Raw genomic sequence first — 24,367 nt, forward strand, 5'->3', positions numbered from 1 at the left:
GCCCTGGCAGTGGGATGCTCTTTTCCCCTCCTGCCGATAGACATAGAAAGTCTAAAATCTTATGACTGGTGTTCATACACATTCGGGGCAAGCTTCCCCAGCCCAGGTACAACCGGTCCTCCAGCCGGTATGTAGTCTGAAGCCCAAAGGACGGGGAGGATCTGCCTGTTAGTGGGGTGCCAGGCTGCCACAGCGAGCTGACGCACAGGAGGAACATCCCCTCAGGACCGGCCTTCACCTCTGGGGGAGCACAGACCAGTAGTTTTCCTCATGACTAGCCCATTTGTTACTTTTTTGTTTTAACCCGCTCATGCATTGTGCCCATAGCTTAACTTGGTCAAGTCTTGCCCCAGTGTTTAAACTTCTAAACTGATTTCTCTCTGGTCAACCAGTTCATCGACGAACTGCAGCCCAGCGCCAGGGCTGGCCGGTACAGCACCGCCAGGCCCTGGCTGGGCAGGGAGAGCCCTGCAGCGCTCAGGGCCTCGGGGCAGCATCCGCGACGCTGGGCCTTGGCGGGCACTGGCGTTGGGCATGGGTGAGGAGGGAAACACCATCACAATGTGCCTGTGGTGAGGGGAGGCCTCCATTCCCCCTGCTCTCCACCAGGACCAGACAAGCCCTGCAGCATGCTGATGATCAAGACTGAAGCTGCCAAAACAAAGGAAGGAACCCACTGCAGTTTTATTTTTCCTTAGATAAATCTTTTATATAGAATATATTACAGTCAGAGTTATCAGCTTTTAATCAAAAGATAACAAGTTATTGCAGTTTTTTACCCAGTGAAACTACCGGTGGAAGGAGAACTTTCTAGAAAGCTGTCTTGTCTTTTTAAAAAATGAGGGAAAAGAACCCCACCCAAACAGAAAATATATGTGTAGGTTGCGCTTCGTGCCCACCGGCACCCAGCCGGGCGGGTGGGCATCGGTGCGGACAGGGGAGTGTGAGGTGGAGAAGCGGCGATGGGCACAACACTATGGCAAGGGAGGCAGGCCTGGGCACTAGCAAGGTCGGTTTCCTAGGCACGATGCTTCTGCTCTGGCTTCATTGCTGTTAAATTAGGAAATGAAAACACCGTGGGGAGGGAGGAGGGTGGCAGCGGTGGCTTTCACCTGCGTGAGGCAACCTGGGGCCCTCAGCCTCGCCTCAGCTCGTGCAGCTTGTGGGCGACGCGCTCCAGCTCAGCCTCGATGGCAGCCAGGCTCTCCAGCTCCTGGTCCTGCAATGAAAGCCCGGGAAATGCGTCAGCAGCCATGGTTGGGCAGCCCTTGCCCCTCAGAGCTATGGAAAGCTTTGTCTGGGGCTAGCTGTCAGTGATGGCAAGAGAACAGCTACGTCTCACCCCAGGCCCTCAGCCCACTCCTGCATTTAGAATCGTAGAATCATAGAATCTTTAAGGTTGCAAAAGATCTCTAAGATCATCAAGTCCAATCATCAACCTAACACCATCATGTCCACTAAACCATGTCTTGAAGTGCCACATCTACACGTTCTTTGAACACCTCCAGAGATGGTGATGCCATCACTGCCCTGGGCAGCCTGTTCCAGTGCCTGACCACTCTTCCAGTAAAGAAATTTTTCCTAGTCCAATCTAAATTTGCTCCTGTGGACAGATGTTGCATGTGCACAGCACTAATTAGTCCTGTCCTAATGTTAAATTGCTGCAGCTGGTGATGGAAACAAGACATGCAATCCCCATCCTTCCCCAGCCCCACTGCTGGGCAGGGCAGGGCAGCCCCATGACATGTCTCTCCCTCCAGAGCACGGGGCTGGAGGGAGGTGGCTGCTGGGGATCGAGGACTGGGGGGGTGCTGCCAAACTGCACTGGGCACCTCTGCTGATGCAGAAGTGTCAAACTGGGACAGGCACAGGTGCCTGCCACCTGCAATAAGTGCAGCATATGCCGTGCTCGTGGAGGGGACACTGGTGTCCCCTCTCCCCATGCTGCACTGGCTGTCTGCATGCGCCTCCAGTACCGTAAGTCTTTTCTGTCTGGGAAAATAATGACTCAGGAAGCCATCAGTTTAAAAGCTCAAGCTGTTCATCACTTGGTGGCCTTTCTCCAGTGGTTCTTGTGCATCTGTGCTGTTACCTGAGGCTATTTTATTGAGCTCAGGTGCTCAAACTCGTAACTGCGTGGCTTTGCCTGAACTCCAGCCATACACAACTGGCCCCGTCTCACTGCCAGCCCCAGCCCTGCCCATCCCTCACAGCTGCGTCACTGGGGGCTCGCTGCAGATCGCCTGCTCACCCAGCACAGCAGCAGGCTCTGTGGGAGCAAACTTAGGGCCACGAGTGCTAAAACTGCCTTTTCCTGCCGGCAGAGCTGAGGTGACAGCCAGTCTTCCGTGCAGAGTGAGCGGAGCTCTGTTCCTGCCTGCAGCAGCCACCCAGCATGGGCTGATGCTGAGCCACTGGCCTCCACTGCATGTGGATGGTGTGAAAAAAAATAAAGCAAGCATGTAAAAAAAGTCATTTTCTCACCCTACCCCTCCCCAGAGCCCTTGGCTCAGCCCCTGGGAAGGCTCTGGCTACAGCAGTGTGCTGAGCCCCAGTGTGTGCAGGGGACAGCACTCACAGCCCCCAGCTGTGCCCACGCTGGCCTCACTGACCAAGCCACACAGCTACATGGCCCAAAAACCAGGAGAGGGGGCAGGGTGGCAGCTGCTCTGTCAGAGCCAAAGCCTGTGCCTTCGCTTCCCTCCCTGCTGAGTGACCCGACTGATGCCTCCTCACTGTCTCTCGGAGGCCCTGATCTAGTTTTTTTTTAAAAAAAACAACAAAAAGCCTTGTCGCAACTGTAAACATGGCAGTTTTGCAGTCTCAGCAACCTCTTTCCCATTCCCCATTTGGACTCTGAGCCCACCACCTTGCAGACAAGGTGCACCCCAGAGCAGATGGCAGGGGCAGATGGGGAGCAGCCTTCTTGGGGCAGAGACCTGGGACATGAGCCGATGGTGGCAAGAAGGCAGATGGGACAGGTGTCCACCTCCTCAGCAGCACCCGCTGCACCCCTGCTTGGAGCCGAGACGTTTGGCTTTGCTTTGAACCAACACGACTGGAGATGCTCTGTCAGTGGGAGATGCTGGTCAGAAACCCTTGGGCAATGTTTTGGTGAGTACCTAAGGCAAGAGGGGTGTTTTGGAGGCAAGAGAGCCACAGCAAACTGGCTCCACTCACCCACTGTCTCTGTCTGCTCCTGGGCATCTGATCGTGTCTTGTCCCAGAGCGAACACCCACAGGTCCCATGCCTGGCCCTGCTGTCCAGCCCCCTGCGCTATCCCAAATAAACACGAGTGTCTGGAGCTGGGCCTCAGCACAAAGGTGAAGCCACTCCTCCTGGCTGCCAGGGGAGATGCTGAGCACAGTGTCATGCAAGGCACCAGGGAAGGAGGTCTCTGACTTTGGAAGCTTGGCTCAGATGTATTCATGCAGCTGTCAACCTCCAGTGCCCCAGCCCTCTCACCACGGCTGCACCCCGATTTGCCTCTGTAGGAGGTCTGACACTACTTGCTCCATCCCTGAGCCAGGGAAAGCCTTCCCTTTGACTTGGAGAGGCTTTGGGACACAAAATCCAACCCTAGGCTTCTGAGACAGCTCTGGTCACCATGTCCAGCACAAACCAGTACAAAAATTCTGTCTCATTTTTAAGACTCTCTGGGGCAGGGGATGTTTTTGCAGTAGTCACTAAAACAAGGAGAAAAACCAAAGGCACAGCCAGGTGCAAATCTCAATAATATCTAGGGCTGAATGACTAAAAGGTCACCAAGCATGGCCTTGATGTCACAGAGAGCCAATGCTGACTGCATAGTGCCAAGGTACGATCCACATCTCCAAACATAGTTTGGATTCCCAAGTAATTACTGAGTGGGATTTATTCTTAAACCTATGTACACCAACCTCTGTTCTCCTGTTAGCGCTGCCTTCCTCATCCTTTTTTTCTTCAGGCATGGGAGCAAGCGGGAAGCCTCCTTCACTGCTGTCCTCCTTTGAGTGATGCTTCCATGACCTTCTCACATCTTCCTCTGGACTACTGAAGTCATATTTGCGGGACCTGAACACCATTTTCATGGACCTGTCTGGATCTTCCTCACTATCGTTTTCCTCCATGCGCTTCTTCAATGTCAGCTGCTTGGCCAGCTCATCCATTTTGTTCCACCTCTTGGAGTCTTCCCACTCCCTGGAGGACTCCTCCTCCATCTCCTCGCTTTTGGCATTCCTGGGCTGGAAGGTGTCCTCCTCCTCCTGCATCCCCTCATCCTCCAGGTGATGCCTTCCTCCTCTCAATGCCCGGGGCTGCTCTTCCTCCTCTTCTTCCTCAGAACTCCGCCCATCTTTGCTGAATCCCAGAGCATCATCATTATCTGAAAAAACATTAAACACAACAGTGAACACAAGTGTTAACCTGGTTACGCTCCACCTTTGAACCAAGCCTTCAGGGGAAATGGAAGGTGGGTTTCCTGACTTAGGCCCATTTTCTCAGGATTCTGGAAATACCCATTCCATGTCACCATGTCAGTAACAAGGCTTGGCAACAGCAGTCAAAAACTACATAGGAAGTTCAAGAAAAATAAAACAGTTGTGCCCAGGTGCTATGAAAACTGAGCAAAAGGCAATAAGGCAGCTGCCAGGCTTGTGTTACCTACTGTGCATGGGCCCACGTGGTCAGGTGCTTGCGGGGGGGTCTGGGTGGCTGTTGGCAGGGGTATTTCTGTAAACCCAGTAAGCACCTGTCTGAACTTTTAGGCTTTAAAGCCTCTTATCTGTCTGTCTCAGAGCTCTCGGCTCACCCCGGGTAGGTGTCAGTGCAGTTGTCTGCAATACGTACTGTCGTCTCCCTGCATCTCCTCAGCCTCCTCGTCCTCCTCAGCCAAATCAAGTGACCTTTCCGCTTCGGTAGGGTCTTCCTCTGCAACATCTTCCCCTCCGTCATCCTCCCGCTCCACATGCTCGCCCGCTGCCTCCTTGCTCTGCTCCTGGCCCTGCCTGGATGGTTGTTCTCCCTCATCCTCGAGCTCCAGGCTGTCCCTGGAGCCTCCAGGCTGCTCTTCTTCATCCCCTCGCTGCTGCCTCTCATCCTTGCTGAAGTTGTTGTTGATGTGGTTGTCCAAAGCTTCGTCTCGCTGGGCATCCTCTATGCCCCCAATCTCATTGCTCTCCGCTTCCTCCCGAGCCTCTTTCTCTCCAGGATCAGCATCCCGTGGCCCGGGTTCCCTCTCCTCCAGGCTGTTTTTCTTCTCCTCTCTGGAATCTTCATTTTGTTGGGTTTTCTGTGCTGCCAGCTTGGCCAGGGACTCCATGGGCTGCTCCTCTTCAGGGTGCTCCCATGCTGCATCTGCAGAGAGAGGAGCAAGAAGCAACACCTCTCCTCAGAGCTCATTTCACAACCAGCAAAGCCCATGAATTTCTTAGGGAGCTTCAGCCCCGCTCAGTATTCTGCTTCACCAGCCCATGGATCCTTTCACAAATCACTTCAGCATACGCTTGCGTTCAGGCAAGCTGCTGCTCTCACTGGTGCCTGCTCTCCTGGAAAGACTTGCAAGGCTGAAGTTGAACATACGCCTAAGTGCTTTGCTGTAGCACGGTCCTCATCAGCATCTCTTGAGATGCCAGCAACAAACTTGCCTCATGCGTAAAATGAAAGGATTTAGGAGTGTAATATGGCACTGCCACAGCTCTCCCTGCCCTCAGTGCTGTGCTAACATTGCATCCTTATGTCTCCCACTGGGTCAGAGGGAGCCAGCGCTGTTTGCAGCTGAGCTGGAGGGAGCTGGGAGCTGGCTCTGCATCTGCAAAACAGCTGCTCAGCAGAAGCTTAATGTGGGCTGGGTGTTTGCTCTTGCTCGTGTCACAGACCAGCCTCTTTTAACATAATTAGCCATAGAAATCACTTTGCAAAATAAAAGATGGAGAGAGGGAGGCTAAAGAGCAGTGTGAAAAGGCAGATGGGTATGGAGAGGCAAGCGCAGCCCCAAGCAGGGCTGAGGAGTACATCCCCTGAGGTGAGGGGATGCAGGGAGTTGGTCACACAGGGCTAGTGACCACCCGTGACACCACCCCGGTGTCACTGGGCTGCCCGCAGGCCTGGATGGCCCAATGTGCCATGCTTCATCCTCATGCAGTCTCCACACTGCAAGAGGTTCGGGTCTGTCCTGATGGGAGGGACAGCCAGAGATACTCACCCTCTGGCAGCAGCTACGGCCAGGATATCGCACCGCATCACTTTGGGAAGCTTTGGGCTGACATTGTGGCATCACTGCACTGCCATGGCTCAACCACATGGCCCAGAACCCACTCAAGACCTCTGCAGGGGTGCTGCTGCTGGACAAGAAACTGCCTCACCCCACACTGGCATCATCTCCTCCTGACTTGGAAAAGGGAAGGGGCCAAACCCCGCTTTCCACTATGCAGCCTGTCTCTAGCCAGGCCACGAAAACCTAGTATCCCAAGTATCCCTAGTATCCCTTGTATCCCAAGTTCAGTTTTCCCTGCAGAGACACACAACCTAATATCTTGTCTGCCTGGAAACAAGGGTAGCAAGCTTAGACCCAGATCACTCTTGCCTGTATCACCAAGTCTTTCAGTATGGGATTTCCCTGGCTGTGACTTTAAGGATTAGAAGTGAGTGCTGGCATTGGTAGATGGGTGGAAGAGATCAGTATCAGTCTGGTAACTTGGCCATCATCAGTTACTGTAGCTCAGAAATGATGTGTCATTAATGCTGGTAAATAAGAACACAGCAAACACCGGGTTGCTTGTGTGTGCCAACGGCAGCATCAAAGAAGATGGCTAAATGAGAAGCAGATGGACATACCAAGGCTGTTAGAAAGAACATCCTTGTTTACAGCCTGACCTGGATTTCCTGGGGGGGAGGCTGACACTGACCTCTCTGCTTGTTCTTGTCGTTCTGACTTTCAAGGACTTCAGAAAGTTCATCTTCGAAGCCACTGTTTTTCTTCTGCTGCTGTGTTCTCTCATTGGCCCCTGCATCAAGTAACAAAAAGCAGGGAAAGGTAACAGCCCCTACTGTGTTTCAGAAAGTAGAGGCAGGAAAATAGACCTGTGCCCTTTATGTTGATACACATATTTTTCTAAATGGACAAATTTGCCAAAGGGGAGCTGTGAGGAGAAGTGAGACTGGAGACTGTCAATCAACTGCAGTAACAAAGCCACCATAAAAAACATCATTTGCAGGAAAGAAAAAGAAAGATCTCTAAACAAACACAGGAGCTGGGTTGCTAGGAAAACCAATATTGATGGAGAGCTAGGGAACAAGAGATGCTGAACTGCAGCGCAGAGGCCAACAAAAGACTTAAGCATCATAGTGCTGAGGGATAAAAATTGCCTCCTGCCAGATGCTGCCCACGTCCCTCTGTTGAGGTGAGCACAAAAAGGCCCTGTGCCCTCCCGCCTGCTCATGGGGCCCCTCTCCCCAGGATGCTGGGAGGGAGGAGCAGCATTCATTCCTACTCTGGGGATTTTCCAGGGCCCCAAGGCCCCAAACCTTACCCTCTGGAATTACGGAGCCAGCTCAACAAAAGCAACGCCCTGGAGAAGACAGTGTTGGAAGGCAGCACTTGCTGGAGGTCAGAGCGCAGCCATCCTGGCAGCCAGCGCTCCCCAGGCAACCCCATCCCAACAGGATCTCCAAGCTGAGTGAGCCCTGTCTGACCCCGCTCACACCTTAATGCAAAGGCAAGAGCCAGCACTGCCAGCCCAGTCCTCTCTGGTCCCAACTCTGGGCAGAGCTGGGTGATGTGGGCTCTCCAGTCTGAGTAAGTCCAGCTGCAGCCAGCACAGAAACTCTCCCATCCCCAGTCACTGTGATCTGTAGATCAGAGCTCCTGTTACCCCAGGACAAAAAAGTGTGATGGGCTCAAGCCAAGGAAAGAGCAGAGTAAGGTGCGCCTTGTGAAACAATTGCCTTCATGTGGACTCCATGCTGTATGGCACAGCGTATCTGATAGCTGAGTGCTTCCCCTCACACAAGGGAAGCCTTGGTGTGCCTGGGCAGCAGCATCCCAGTGCCCCGAGGAGGCCCAGATTTCTTTCTTCTGGATCATCAGAGCATCCATGGAGCCCATCTGGGATCACTGCCCAGCTGGCCCCTCCACCAGTGGCATTTGGGCAGTGACCAAACTGTGGCTTTGGGAGCTGCATGGGGCAGATACATATTGGAGTTACAAGCAAAATTCCTGTCCCCACTCACCCAGTCTCTACTGGAAGTCCTGGAACTAGATTTCCTAGGGCACATTTATATGATGTCAAATTAATGTAAAATTTAAAAAAAACACAAACAACAAAACTGTGCAAGGGACTGCAATAGATGAAACCCCTCTTCCCAAATAGCTATAGTGACACTGTACCTTGAGCAGCAATTTCCTGAAGTTCCTTCAATAAATTCTGGTGGCGAAGGATAGAAATGATCCTTTCATCTGCAACAGGGAAGACTTCGTAGAGAAGATGATAAAAGACAACCTCCCCCCGCACTCCCAGGTTATGAAAAAGAACCCCAAATGGCACCTCTGTCTTTGTTTACTCTTTTCTCTCCCCAGCCTGATTTGCTGCCACATCTCTTAACCATGTGGTTAAGGTGCCAGAAAGGTCCCATGAAAGCCAGGCAGCTTCCATGTCACCCAGCACTCCCCAGCCACGGTGCCAGCATGATGCATGGCTTGGGCTGGGCAGCAGCTCCATCCCTGCTTCCGGGGCCTGGTACAGCCCGGTGGGGTGACCATGAGGAAGGTGAGTGTGTCAAGGACCCTTTGTCAGGCACTAGAGCAGGTGTCAGGGTAGGACCAGCCCTTGCTTGCCAGATGTGCTTTTGCTGATTCCCAGTACTAAATATGAGCCTGTACCTCCCCTTAGTGTTTCTAGGCATTCCTCGCTGATTGGCAGGGGGTTTGGCTTCGATAAAGTATCAGAGATGACCTCTACAATGCACTTCATCACCTAGAAAGAGATAAAAATATGGATTAAAGCACTGAACTTTTTTTGTCTTTTTTTTTCCTAAATCTATTTGTTACCAAGACTAAACCACAGCAGATGATGGCACAGATCTTCTTGCTTTTCGGTCGAGCCAGAACTGAATGTTCGGTTCCTGTTTTACCTAACGCAGGAACAGAAGGTACCTCCTGCAAGTGAGAAGTGAGCAAATAACACAAGGCAATGGAAAGAGCTTCTTCAACACTTCAGTTGAGGATTTCACAACTCCAGCCCATCCCAGAGGCTGGGCACATCAGGAGATTATACACAGATATATAGATACATGGATATATACACAGGAATGGATAGATACATGCATACATATACTCATAGTTATATAAATAAATCTCAAGCCACATCTCATAAAAGGATTCGGTGGGAGGTCAGAGAGAGCAACAAGTGGTCATAGCTCTTCCTTTTCAATAAGTGACCTTGAAACCTTGCAAGAAATTCGAGCCCTGAGAAGGGCACCCTAGTTAGACTGCAGCCAAGCATGAAGGGCAAGCTGAGGAAAATTGTACTTTCAAATACAGATGAGAAATACCAGTGTCATGCCCTAGAGAAGAAGACACTGAGAAGTGTTTGACCTTGTGCTCGAGCGTTCAAGCTGTCTATTACAGACTGGAAGAGCTGTACAGGGAGGCAGGTCATCTGAAAGCAAGGAAGTTCCCACACTTTCCTCCAAAGCATTTGCAACTGCCTGAGGCAGCTTCCCAGGCAGGATGAACTCTGGGTCTGCCCTTTCCAGCAGCTGCTTTTTTTCAGTGTAAAATGGGAAGCATTATTGATCTAGATTATTGAAACTGCAGGCCTGTCTCTTCACCTATGCAACTGCAGCACCACTGATCCCACAGGGATCACCCAGTGCTGTATGTGTGGTAGCAGAATGAAAGGCAAGGTGGCACGTCTGGCAGGAATGAAGGCATCCTTGCCACACTGAGAAACCCCACCAGGAGCCCTGTTGTGTGGTCATGGTAGACCCAAATGGTCACACAGGAGAGAAAGCAGCATTCACTACAGTCTAGTGCCAGTTAGTAGTGCAGAAATCGGGCTGTTAAGTTCGAAAGGGTGATTATATAGAAAAAAAAACATAGAAAGTCTGCAGGGCTCACAAGTGCCTGTGGAAAAAGAGAGGCTAAATTGAAAAAAAAAAGAATACAAGTAAGCCTTGAGGGCAAAAAGTTCACTCACTGAACCTCTTTCTCCTGATGGTTTCTGCAGGCAGCCCTAAGAGCCGTGATCTCCCTCTCAAGGTGCCAATCTCAGGAGAGCAGAGCACTGCTGCTGCAGTAGAAGTTAAACCCAAGTCAGCAATGGTCATCTCCAATGGTGCTCATCCAAGCAATTGGATCTATTAGTTGACTAGTTAGAATGGGCAAAATTTCACCCTGTGAAGGAGAGAATTCTGCTTTTGCAGATCACAGCCATAAAATACTGAGCTCTTAACTACTCGCTTACACAGTTTGAGGGGATTGCCTACTGGATTAAAAGTGTTACAGGAAAGATCTAACAAAAAGAAAGCAGGGAAATTTCCCTGGTATCATTCCCCTATACCACGAGCAACCCATTAATGTTGATTTTAGATGATATCCAGTCACTTCACTCTACCATTAAATAGAACAAACCCTAGATTCTCATACTTCCCTCCCATGTTTCTCAACCTTTGGAGCCACTTATTGCAGCAGTATTCAATGCAGCTTCAGAAGTAAGGACTTTCTCAGCATGAGAATTAAGAATCTGGTTCAATGAAATACTCTATGTGAGCTTTTTGAAGACTTCTAAGCTGATTTAAGGTCTTTGTCTGAACACAAAGAAACACATCAGTCACCACAGAAATGCGGCCAACTCTGTGGAGGAACTTTGTAACACAATGAAGTGAAGAGTGCAGTCATTCCACAACACTCTCCTTGACTTTTTGTAAGAGCAAGTCTTGCAGAGTGAGGCTTCACAAGGTCATGAAATAACAGCCTGCATCAGGAAATGAAGGAGATCCTTTCCAAATGAATGTAATTAATCCTGTGCAGAAACTTGGACTGGAATTTTTCCATAGCTATCCTCTAACTGTCAGCACGTAACTAGATCCTTAAGAGCTGTTCACACTATCCCTACACAGAAATCTCCAAAGGATCATGTCCTTGGAAGGATAGACTTCACCACATTTGAGCTTGGCTGTGCTCAGGCCCTTCTGAAATGCATGCTTGTAAGTGGGAAATAGTGTCCTTCAAGTACAAGAGTGGGCAAATGCCAGAGATATTGTAAATGCTTTGGTCGTGTTCAACTCCCCATGGAAAGCCCTTGGTTTAAGGGAAGTCTGATGAGCTGCCCAAGAAAAGCCTGCAAATGCTGACTACCCATTTCACAGCCCTGAGCCACCCACAAATGCCGGTGGCACAGAGAACGTCTAGAGCGGCACGGTGTGTAGGAAGAGCCATGGTGCTCACTGCTGTACCCACATGATGATATGCCTGCCCCAATCTGTCCTGTGAGATCAGGAGTTCCTTCACTGAAATGTTGTGTCTCAGAGGGCAGTGAAGGCAGAAAAGCCCTAATGGCTGCTTCTAGTTCTAGCAAAAATCAAAACACAAGTGTGGTCCAATTTTTGCTCTCAGCTAGAGCCTGTGTCAGTGCAGTATCCCCAGGCTTGGGAGACAATCCTTCCTTGGTGGAAGGATTGCACCAGCTTCCACAAAAGCTAAATGTGGCTTCCTGGGAAGTGCCGTGTTTAACACCTAGAACATATTGGGGAATAGATCTTACAGGGGAAATTGTGGAATTCATGGATGGTCCCACCAGATGCCCAATGACCATCCCATTCTGGGACAGCCAGTTGGAGGTGCAGCTGCCTGCCTTGGGTCTCCTTTCTCGGTTAGCAGCACACAGCCTGTAGCAGGCACCCACTGCCTCACAGCTCATGGCTCAGCCCTAGCAATGGCTAAGCAGTCTAAAAGTCTTAACAAAGCAACAGCTCTCCAGGCCCAGGCACATCTGACAGGAGATAGGGAGGTGTTTCTCGTGGCGCTTGCCCTGTAGGTAAGAACAAGCGGAGACACTGTACAATGGAGCCTGTGGCTGAGAGTGACATGAACGTGCCCTCCTCTACTGCTGCCTGGGGAAAAACATCACATGGCTAGAAGATTTCAAGAAACAAAGATGTTCAAGAAGTTGTGGGGAAAGGGCTGGTGTTTCCTTTCTGGAACATTAATTTCTGTAGAAGTCTTATTTTGAGCAGTAAGAGATCAGCTTATCTGAAAGGCTATAGGCATTATGAGATCAGGAAGGGGTGGTGCAGGTGGGTCTGTCACAGATCAACACAGGCAAACACACCTAACCAAAAGCCCACTGGGAGTACACACAGTTGTGAAGTGCAGCTATGAATATCAGAGAGGTATGACACAGATGCATGCACAGAAGCCCATAAAAGAAGGCTGGAGAGGTCAGCCAAGTCACACACGGCTCGTAGCCGTCCAGACAGGCTGAGTTGTAGCAGAGGACAGATTAGCAACCTAAGGGCAGCCAGTTGCCTATTTTTTAAAGAATGTGCATGTTTAAGTAACAGATCACACACATGCAAACACAGATGTATACACACCCCCAAACACACACAGTTCCAGTGTTGCCCATTTCTGAATCACATCTCCCCCCACTCTCCCCTGAGTCACCTCTTGTTGGGAGCTTTGAGAAGCTGAAAGTAGGAGGACTGAGGGAGTTATACCCAACCTCCATCCCCAGCCTCACCATTCTCTAGACAAGCTTGTTTGGTCCCTTTGGTACATCCTGAGGGACCTTCCCTCCTGCCCCCATGCCCAGAAGTGGAGGCACAAAGGGTAAATCCTGGTAAGGAGGGAGTGGGGGTGGATGGGTCCTGCTACAGGGATCTAATGCAAATCCCTGGCACTTCCTACAGGGCAGTTCAACAGGGGCAGCCAAAAGCCAGCCAGCTAGGTGGAGCTTAAACATCACATCCCTCATCTTCACTCATTCCTTCCACTACATCTCAATCCTTACCTTAGTGTCCCCTTTATTCATGTCATTTGTCACAGGAAGGGAGATGACTGTAAAATGAGGAGATGGCAAAAAAAAAAAAAGAGAGTTTGTTATTTACTTTCGCTGGGAGACAAGCAGAGAAATCCTATCCTTCTGAAAACGAGAGTGGAGAGGAGAGGTATCTCGCTCTGGTGGAAGTGGCCCTGGGGTGCAGCAGCTGGATGTGTGCATTGTGCACCCCTCAGCCTTCCCCATGGACAGGGAAGGGAAGGGAATAAGGGAGGGGGATCCCTAGGCTGGCAATGCCCGGTGTCCCCGGCCCCGGGCAGTGACCTTGCGGCGGCCGCTGTCCGCGGTGCCGGGGGCGGGGGGGGGTGTCTCTGTCCGTGGTGCTGAAGGGGCCGGAGCAGGGGCGGGCGGCGCTGTCCGCCGGCCTGAGGGTCCCGGGATGGGGGGGGGGAAATGGACCCCAGCCCAGCCCCACTTACCCGGCACGGCCAGGAGCAGGACGGCGAGTAGTCCTGGGCGGCCCATGGTGCTGGCGGGACGGAGGGAGGGCGAGAGGGGCAGAGGGTGCGCCTGTCCCTGGCGTGGGCGAGCACCGCGGGTGGCTAACGCCAGTGCCCTGGCTGAAGATCCCAGACGGGGCACTGCAGCAACCGGCTCATTTATATATCTCAGCCCCTCGGAAATGGCGTCAGGAGGAAGTCGCCTCCTCCTCTCTGCCCCCTCCTCTCACACACAGCCTTCCCATCAGCCTACGCCACCGGCTGGGTGCTGAAGGGGTGGCCCCACGCCTAGATCCCCTCGACTCTCCCGGATGCTCAGGCAAAGGGATCCAGCAGCAAGGTGTTGGACTCCAGCTGCACCATCTTCTCACACTCAGCGGGTGCAGGAAGGCTGTGTGTTTCCAGGATATCACTTTTCCAGCACCTCACCCAACACTGGCAGTCTACAAGCACCTCTGTGTATGTGCCCTCTCTGTATGTACCAGTGGTCAATAGTGGGAGTCACCTCATGCATCGCAGCCAGCATTGCCACCTGTGGATGGATTTGCTCTCTAGGGGTACCCTTGTCTTTCACTGGCCACTGAAGGTACCTAGACAAATAGTTTAGAACAAATGCTGAAGTTTTTAGATGTCTGTTAAACACCTCCACACAGGATAGGAGTGCCTACAAGGCTGGTCAAGAGAGATCACTATGAAACCAGTTTGCCAGTGGAGATGATAAGTCCCAGCTATTACATGAAAGTTTTTTAAGTAATGAAAACATTTTTATTTTTATGAAAGATTTTTAAGTAGTGGAAACATTCAAGGTTGGGTTGGGTGGGGCTCTGAGCATCCTGATCTAGGTGGAGATGTCCCTACTGCTTGCAGGGGCATTGGACTAGATGACCTTTAAAGGCCCCTTCCAACTCAAATGTTCTATGAATCTGTATCTTTTGGGGTAAATAGCAAAGGCGGGGGGGGGGGTGTTTATGTTGCTTAGCTATTGTACCTGCAAGCAAATTTTAATAGGTTGTTACCCTTTGTTCAGTGATTCAAAACAACCTATAACATCACCTTACACGCTCACTGCTGAGCACTCCAAAGTTGAAGTAACCAAGATTACCTAGTCGCTAGCTTCCATTGACAAGGGAGAGAGAGGAAGTAAAAAATTGTGCCATTCTCTTAGTCACAAACATTTCCATACTCCTGACAAAATGGCTGTCTGTTCTTTCGGTGGAGTATCTGTCAGGTCAGACAGGTGGATTCTCTTTTGAAAGTGACTCCAATGCTTCTTTAGGACAATGCTTCTTTAGGAATAACACCTCTGCTATTCAGTGCTATCCCTCAAGCAATTTTGGAGGCCACAAAAGCCAGGGACTTGCGCTAGAAAATCAAATTGAGAAAAATACACTGTCCTTCTTCCCCATCCTACCTTATTCTGTTCACTGGGGGGTCCTGCACTCAAGGAGCCAGAGAGAACATATTTGTTCTAAGATGACAAGAACTCTTCTATGAGACCAGGGATACAGACTGCACTATGTATTTCCACCTTCTCTTTCCATATGCACATGGAAATGTGCTCCCAAATGTATATTCCCAAGTGTCATCTAATATCTATATGATTTAAATGCATGCTTCAAAAGGCACATTTTCATTGTAAAATCCCACTCATACAAAATCAAAGCTCCCCTTGTTTGTTGCATTTTCTATTTAATAGCAGAGAAAAGCTGGAAATACATTGATCCTCTGAACAGTGCTTTGTGGATGGCACTGATTGATGGTTAAATGTCTGTATGACCATGAAATGAACATCCATGACAGTTCTTGTTGCATGGGGAACCCGCATCCTCCAGTAACAATAGATATCCTTTATTTTTGGTTACTGTGTTGGGGTTTTGTGTGTGTGTATGTGGTGTTGAATTATTTATTGGAAAGTGGTGGAAAGGTGTCATATACAATGGCCTTTTACTCCTTCAGGATACTCCGGAGCATTTTAGTCTGTGAGTCTCAAGTACTGAACAGTATTAAGCTTGTTAATTCCTATGTATTCCTAAGAGAGAAGCAGATTGATCTGCTTATGAGGCTATGTTTACCTAGCCAATATTTACTTATCCTAACATATAAATGTTGATCTTTTTAGGGTAATAAATTATCTCAGCTCTAATTCCGTTTCTTACATGAAGCCCTTTCCTTCCCTGAGGCCCCTTTTTGAGAAATGTAACAGAGTGTGTAGTGGCCATGACTATATATTTTTCTCTTTTTCACAGGCTGTGGTCTTGCATCCATTAAGTTAATTGCAAAGGAGAAACTAAATGTTTTCCAGGTATGGCATGCATTCTCCCACAGTAGTAGCATATAATGGATGATGAATTTTTCTGTTTCTTGCCCTAGGAAAATGGATATGAGACCATTAATCCAGCAATCAGTACTTTTGCTATTGGAATTTGTCTCATTAGGCACAGCTATATTAGGAACCATCAAAGTAAAGCATGCCAGGGAAAGATTTATGTCAAAGAGCAAAAGTGATCAAACAGAAAAGTGGAAGGTATTCTGCCACTCAGAGAAAGGCAATGCTAGATGCAGACTTCAAGGGAAGAGCAGGTTTGTGAGTCTCTGAAGTAGTTTGTGTTTTAGTATAAGGAAAACAGGAGTACGTCTTTAGTGGGTGGCAAAATGATGATGGTGGGCGTTTCTGACCAGTTGAAGTTGTATTAAAAAGCTGGTTTTGTCTGTAGAGAGCACTTCCATTTTTCCTTATAGCTGCTCAGTTTCTAGTGCATTGAAGTGTGGTGAGAATGTGGAGTCATATACCATCACCTGCTTGTGGTCACTAACATAACACGTGCAGGTGGTCAGGGAGATGAGTTATTGTGATGGGAAAAGGATATTTGCCTTCCTAGCCTGAAATGTGATTTGAGAATATGGCAACGTCTGGGTGACTGGAAGCAGACACGTAGTGCTGTTGCATTACCCATGCTCTGAGCTGAGCAAACAAGAGGGCCAACCTGAAAGCCATATTGATATCTAAACACCTTCCCATGCATAAGGTCATTTGCTCAAGAGATCATGTGGCTTAAGTGCTATTCTCAATCAAGCGTAAAAGTCATCTTCTTTTTTTTTTTTTATTTTTCCCCCCAGAATTTAGGAACTAAAACCAAGGGATCTAGGGTATGGCTCTGAGCTACTTTGAGAGTTTTGTTCTCTAATTTCTTAATTTAAACAGAGTTAAGAATTCACCCCTATCCTGTGCTTGGAAACACTGACATTGCATTTCAGATTGCTGTGATTTTACAGATGTGGAACTGAAGCACAGAAAGAGGAAAAGTGTCATTTGCATGAAGATGTCAAATAGGCTTGAAGCCAAGGCACAGCTATTACCCATACCTTAACCAAAAGACCACTAAGCAAAAAACAGGCAACAATTGCCTTCTTGCATATGAAATCAATTAATAACTGTTTTACTGAAAAACTGAATGTAAGAAGTGCACTGCCAAATTAGGAGCAAGGTCTATTAAAACCCCCACATCACACCTTTTCTTCTTTCCCATATTAGTCAATCACGCTCGCCTCTCAGTTCTCTCGTACAAGCCTTGCTTGTCTGCCTGTAAATAGAAATGAGCTTCAAAGATCAGACTGCTGTTGTGAATATCCATCTACACTGTTAAAAGGCAGAACTCTCTCTTCTTTTTCAGGTCAGAGGCAAATTGATGTTGACATGCTTTGATTCTCTTAGTCTAGACTGTGCTTGCACCAACCTGAAATGAATTGATTTTCCTGTTCAAAGGTTTACTTACAGTCTATAAAAGAGCCCAAATGTTGTGTCCAATCCTGGCAGTAGCTACTGCTCTGCCTATCCATTTCCATCCTTGCCTGGCATGCACAGCTCTCACTGGGGCAGATGGAGTGTGTTCTCTGTTGGGAGAAGAGATTTCTCTGTAGCAATCACAGAATACCATCTGGGCACCCTTACAAATAGCTTGGATCTCAATATATTTTTTCTAAACGTTATTCAAACACCAATCTGGAAAATGTCATACCCTTCCAATGCCTTGGTCAGTTTACCTAGCACTTACAGAAAACCCTGGCTGATTCCTGTGAGCCCTGCTGACTCAGTAAGCAAAGATGTGGAGATGGAGGTTCTCCCCAGCCAGAGCAATCTCAAACAGCGTCCTCAGGAAATTACTGATTATTCCCATGGCTATAGTTTTATTTGACTTATGACAACAAAGTCTGTGTCATGCATATTAAGTAACACAAAACAATTTTCTGAGTTCTAGAATGGTCTGCAACAAGTTCATAAGAAGACCACTGATATTGTTTACTTACCTCCAAAGTGAGAGAACGATCGTCCTATTTATTGCCCTGCAGGCACTAACAGGGTTCATGAGAGTTAGGACAAAAATGTAATTACAAGAGTGACTCAGGTCTTTGGACCTACACTCCTCTCTTGGGGGTCCATAAGCTCACCAGACCACCTCCACACTGCCTGCAGCTCGTAGCTAAAACATGGACCCTCAGTCCTCATCAGCATCATCCTGGATTGTGTACATTAAAAGACTGCCTGGTATATTTTGGACAAGTTAATCTTATTCCTCATCTGCTGCATTTAAACACCTGCTCCTCCATTCCTCAAGCATCCCAAGCTGTCCATCCACACCAGGCCAGATGCTCAGTGAACACCAAGTGAGGTACAGGGGTACGTAAGTCTCCTGGATGCCCATATGGCCAGAGTACATACACTGATCAAAAGCTATGAGCATGGTAGGAGAGGTTTTTGGAGACATAAGTTAGATGTGTTTGTGCTAACTTTCCCAATTCATGGAGATGAAGTGACAGAATCCCTAATTAAAAAAAATTAGAATTAAAAGGACTTTTTTCTAACAGCAGGATTTAGGATCATGAAACACATAAACACTTTCCGTTCTAGATGCCTTCTTTGATCTCCTTGCCTCACATTGGAAATAATGCAATTGAAGAGATGAAAAGGAGACTGAACACAGTCATCTTCTCTGCTGTTGCAGAAGGAGGGAGGAAAGGAGTGGGGAACAGTCATCTGGGCATCTTCTTCCTACACTCCTCTGTCCCTCAAAAGTGCCAGCCACAAAAGCCAAACTTGAGGACTACAAGGGCATTGCTGTCTCCAAGAATATTCTTCTCTAAACAGTGGCAAAAACACATCAGTGGAACCAGTTGCTTGGAGATGTGAAGTATAAGGACACAGCAATTGCCATTCTGGGTTGCAGCAGGGAGCCAAGATCCAACCAGAGACCCTGGGGCCTCCTTCTGAGTCAGGCACAGGGGCAGGGGTGGGAACAGGGCCTCTTCTTGCCCTTGTGCCACACTTCCAAACTTCCCAAAACCTGGACATCAGCCCTGACGTTTAAAAGGTGGTCCCAGCCTGTATTAGGCAATCAGACTCAGCCTGGATTAGGCAAGGAAAAGGGCTCCCACTGTGGATTCATTGGTCTCAGCTGACGCCTTGGTCCCTTCTGTGCAACCACTCACCCTTGTTTGGGTCAGGCTATTCTCCGCACAGCCGGAGCAGAGCTGTGGGCAGCCTTTGCAGTGCAGATGGCTCTTACCTCAGATGTTCTGTTGATAAGGCAGTTTTTGAACACTAAATTGCATGTTAATGCCAGTTAATGAATGTTCTCTTCACAGAGAGAAACAAAGCAAACCTTTTCCTTCTATACTAAGCAGAGAACAGGAGGGGGTAGCTTTTCAGGTATCAAATTGCCTGAGAGCATCAGCACAGAACTGCTTGAGGAATAGCCACAAAATCTTAAATTACCGTTACTGGGCTTTTCCTCACCATGCAGGAGCTCAGGTTTCTTTCCTGACGGATGCTTTTTCTTCCCAGGAGAGGAGGCACTGCAGTGCCTGTCCTTGGGGAGCAGCAGTTACCTTCTGCAGAGCAAGGGACAGCAGCACCAGGCACCTTCAAAGGCAGCAGGGCCTCTGCTGAGCCTGCCCCATCCACATTGCTGAGCCTGCCCCATCCACATGCTCTGCAGACAAAATGATCCAGATAGACTCCCCCACATTGCAAGATGACCCCAAGGAAAAGTTGGGGGATCTCAAGGCAACTCTCTTCCCCTCGGTTTGCTCTGTGTGGAGGGAAGGGTTTGGGCTTCTACCACTGACCTTGCAGCTGTTTGTACTCAGCTGAGTTCAGACTAACTGCTTGTGGGAATGTTTCAGGGCAAACCATGCTTTCTACTTCGATGAGGATTAAAAAACGGGAGGAAAAGCCTGACCATGCTTCTCTCTGTTTTTTTTTTTTTAGATTTTTTACTGAAACAATGTATGCTGGCTCTCAACAGCTTTTTGTTTCATGGAGGCAGCTAGATAACCACAAACACAGTGAAATCGCTGTATGTGTTTTGTGCCATGTAAGAGGCAATTGCTGTCATATATAAGCCCAGGGGAGCAGAAATGGAAGGATTTCCCCCAGGCAGAGGAGATAAATGAGTACTTCATTCACTTTGTATTAAAAGCTGCAGTGACTACGTGACTTTCTGTGTTGAGGAGAACGTTGCAGCTGTTTTGCTTGACATAGATTCACGTCGTAAGAAACTGGAAGTGTAAGGAGCAAATTTGTTATTTGCATTTCTAAATAAATTGTTCATTAAGAGCCTGAACCCAAACATACTTGGGTCAATAGAAAGACTTTCACCCCTTTCAGTGAGTTTTGGTTTGAGTCTTAGACCTGACTTCCTTCTCTGAGTTTGGGACGCATTTCGCAGAGGCAATGATCTCATTTGAGTGTACCCAGACAAGGAGTAAAGCTAACAGTGAGGATGTCAGCTACAAGGGGGAATAACTGCTGTTCAGTGGAAGTCTCAAAAAAAAAAAAAAGAAGACATATCAGTCAATGTTATTCATCAACAAAAATAAAGACAGGCAATCAGTTTGAATTCTGTATGTCTAACAGCAGACTTGACACTTTATTCCCTCTGAATATCGGTTTAGAGCCACCAAAGACTGATCAGGTTTGCTTTGCTCAGCTGGAGATTTTTTGTTGACCTAAACTGGCAATAATGTAAAAAGCTTGGAAAGTGAAAGGCTCTAGAAAGTCTCCTGAGTGCCCAGACAAATCCTGAGCAGAAGCAGGCTCCTAGTTACTGAAACTGCATCTCGGCTGAGAAGGGTCAGTTCTCCTGGGTCACTCAGAGGGGAAATGCTGGTCATGTCAGCCACTGTTTATTAAGCCAAATAATTAGTGAGATGATTCCTCACTTGTGAGCAGACTACTTGACCCAACTCTTGGTAACGGTTGCAAAACATCTAATTACATCCTTACTCTAGGTTTCCTGTACTGTTCCGTGGAAGGACGCAAGCACCAGAAAGCTCGCCTGTGGGTCTTGGGAGTGTAGCCTGGCCCTCTTCCTTTGGAAGTCTCTTGGGAAGGGGACTTCAGGACTTAATCTTCATGCAATCACATTGTCCTCATTTCGGCTGGGATGGAGTTAATTTTCTTCCTAGTAGCTAATATATTGCTGTGTTTCAGATTTAGTATGATAATACCATTGATAACACACTGATGTTTTAGTTGTTGCTAAGTAGTGCTTACACTAAGTCAAGGGCTTTTCAGCTTCTCATGCCCTGCCAGCAAGAAGGCTGGATGTGCACAAGAAACTGGGAGGGGGCACAGCCAGGACAGCTGACCCAAACTGGCCAAAGGGATATCCCAGACCATACCAACATCATGCTCAGTATTGTGAACTGGGGGGCAGTTGGCTCAGAGGGGCAATTGCTACTGGGCATTGGTCAGCATGTGGTGGGCAATTGCATCATGCATCACTTGTTTTGTATATTCTTTTATAATTATTATCACTATTATCTCTTCCTTTGCTGTCCTGTTAAACTGCCTTTATCTCAGCTCATGAGTTTTACTGCTTTTCTGTTCTCTCCTGCATCCCACTAAGGGCGGGGGGGGCAGGTGCAGGGTGAGCGAGGGGCTGTGTGGTGGTGTGGTGCTTAGTTGTCAGCTGGGGTTAAACCATGACACACGTTGATGGGAGTTTGCATTTGAATGGTGCAGGAGCAAACTCCTTATAGGTATAGATACTGGGAACACCCTTATTTATACTGGAACGCCAGAATAAGTTATAATGCTTCCAAAACCCCAGAGCAACACTTCATAGGTGGATCGAAGTGTGAGATCTACTTTTGCTTTGAAAGGGATTGTCAGGCGTCAGGGATGACTTTCCTTGTGCCTATACTGGCTTTGCATCAGCTCTGTCCTTGGCAGCTTCACTGTGGCCTTAACTTGTGCCTTGCACCGGGACGAGGTGAGCCATGTATTCGTGCTCTTCTTGGCTGGTGCAAGAGCTGACCTCCCAAGGTAAGTACTCCTGGCCCTCCCTGCAAGGATGTGTGAGGTCCTTGGCTTTGAGGAACTACTTGCTCCTTTTCAACTTCCTTTACTTGGTGCCAAGGCATACAGATGTTCCCTGTGGTCTTAGAGGTCCAGTAACACAAAGCAAACAGGCAGCTAAGAAATACAGCTCATCTAAAGTGGTATTTCACAAAGAAATGAAATAATTTCTGGTTTGAAGCGGGTTTCCGTGTGACTAGAGTGCACACATGGCAGACCTCAGTCAAAGACCTGCTCCCTCAGCCACCCCACCAGTTGAGAAGGATGTTTATTGCTTGCCTGGGTCATTCCCAGGTTGTGGGCTCAGATCACCTGTGTAGAAACCCTCTGGAGGAGCAGAGCCTCAGAGGGCAACGTGTCCACACAGCTGCCTCTGTGGGCTCTAGCACAAGGGATTATGTGCATCGGTTGTCAACAAATCAGCTTTCTTGCTGACAAATGCTGCCACTACGTTCACTTAGGAGCTGGAAGATAATGCTCTTCTCAAATGTCCCTTTACCTTTAGGGTACGGCCTTCTGCCACCTTACGTGGAAGGTGAGAATCTCTCAGCAGTTTTTATGAGAAAGGAAATTTCCTGCCTCCCCCTATTTTCTTTATGTAATATGGGTCCTGCTGCAATAACGTATACCTAAGCTACGTTTTATGGCAGCTACATTTTACATATCCAGCTCTTGCAGATATGAAAGCAGGAAGCCTGTGTGAGGACCTGAGCATCCTTCCTCAGCCCCAGCACTGCTCCAGACATACGATTACTCACTTCCACTGTGGTCCATACAGAGGTGGCATCTGCTGCAGCTAAGTTCTCCTACAAAACCTTAACAGGAACCTCCTCCTCCTCCTTGAAAGGAACCATAACAAATCAGCACGTCTGCCTGGGAACCCTTCCATGATTTCAGAGATGTGTTTTGGCTTAACACCACTATCAACGCATGTATTGGGCAGTTTGTCTTTCCTGTTCTACCAGACATGGGGACAGTTCATTGTTGTCCACTTCAGTAAATTCAGCTTGACAAAATCATGTGCCTCACTGGCTTTGAAGTTATGAAATATCAAACAGGTAATGCTACAGAAATGGATATTTTAGAAGGTTGAGCGATAGGAACAATTTATGTAATGCAGATCTGACTTGCTTTGAATTTCTTGTGAATCATGGAGAAACAGGTGCAAGCTTAACTATGACAAAGATGCTCCAAATCATTTGTGTAGAAACTCTGCAGGATCCATGCCTCAGAAAGCAACTCGTCTCCCTCCTTGAAAATTGACCGGCAGCCTGTTTTACAGGGATTTTGATCAATACAAATTGTCAGTATCTATTCTGATTATATTTTTTTAACAAATGAAAGTAGAAGTGAAATGGGTTATTTTTGTAAAACTTTTTTTAAAATATAAGAACACATACTTCAAACTCTTTGAACTGAAAACAACTTTGGTTTGTTTAAATATTTTTCAGAAACTCTTTTCCATAATTTAATCAGCTCTTTTTATAACTGTGCTGAAGATGATCTCTCCTACCATCACCTGGTATTTTTATAGCTGTGTGGATCACAGTCTACTCATGTTTTTACCATGCTTATTGCATCTATTAATGATTTGTTAACCCTTTATGAACAGCAGGTACACACTGTACAATAGCTCCAAAGAGGAATCTGATGTTTATCCCTGACCTTCCTGCCTCTGTTCACACACACCTAGGTGTCACAACCACTCCAGTTTTATTTAATTTAATTTTTATCTTCAGTTTTTTTCATCTGAGTGCTTCAAATCATCAACCTTCTGTGGTTTATTCCTTGATATAAGCAAAGAAATGAATTTTTCATATTCTGAGAACAGCTTTGTTAACTGGAATAGGTAGGTAAGCAGAGCAGCCCATTGGAAATTCACCCTGTAATAGGGGAACAAAATGCAGAACTCGCTCCTGCTCTGCTCCAAAGATGCTATCAGGAAAGCAGCAGCCCTGGTTGCCCTTGCAGTGGACCTCAAGCACAGCGCAATTAGAGCAGCTGCTTGTATTCTGTGGTTAAAGAAAGCTCCCAGGGGAAAACATATTGCTGTTTGATTGGAAGAGCACTCAGTTGTCTAGTGAAGCTGTTATCCTCTATTTAGCCAGAGATGAGAAAAGGAAATATTTATGTATCACTCCTATGTAACAACAACAAAAAAAAGCTAATTACAGAAGTCAGACCCTCAGGGGTAAAATAAAACCACCACAAAACAAGGCAATGGTGACAGTGAGTAAAAGTGAGCAGGAGTCTTGGCTCAGCTGTGCCAGCTGCTCAGTTTACCCTATCCCAGAGGCTGACACCTTCCCTGTGCCTCACTTTGCCCCGTCACCGAGAGAAGATGCTTCTCCTTTTTTCAGGGGTATTGATATTTTCTTTTTCATCTTCCATAGCAGAAGTATCCCCTCACCACCAGAAATGACCTTGGAATATGTTTACTAGTATCGTGAGAGGATCATCAGGTGAATAACAAGGAGCCTGATGTCTCATTTAACCTCATTTTTTGTTAAACCGTAACCCTCACATCCAC

General features: G+C 47.9%; 1 protein-coding gene across 1 annotated transcript; it reads right to left on the minus strand.

Moving 5' to 3' along the window:
- Positions 1 to 665: 665 nt before the first annotated feature.
- On the minus strand, positions 666 to 13,650 carry CHGA (chromogranin A). The gene is made up of 8 exons (XM_086748818.1): positions 13,458 to 13,650; positions 12,991 to 13,037; positions 8,859 to 8,952; positions 8,367 to 8,435; positions 6,886 to 6,984; positions 4,829 to 5,335; positions 3,901 to 4,364; positions 666 to 1,219 (listed from the first exon to the last, which is right to left on the minus strand). The coding sequence occupies exons 1-8, from the start codon at positions 13,501 to 13,503 to the stop codon at positions 1,136 to 1,138; spliced, it is 1,410 nt and encodes a 469-aa protein (XP_086604944.1). The 5' UTR covers positions 13,504 to 13,650; the 3' UTR covers positions 666 to 1,135.
- Between the last annotated feature and the right edge of the window lie 10,717 nt (positions 13,651 to 24,367).

This window comes from Chlamydotis macqueenii, chromosome 5 (genome assembly GCF_036417535.1).
Source record: "Chlamydotis macqueenii isolate bChlMac1 chromosome 5, bChlMac1.mat, whole genome shotgun sequence".
Classification (NCBI taxonomy): domain Eukaryota; kingdom Metazoa; phylum Chordata; class Aves; order Otidiformes; family Otididae; genus Chlamydotis; species Chlamydotis macqueenii.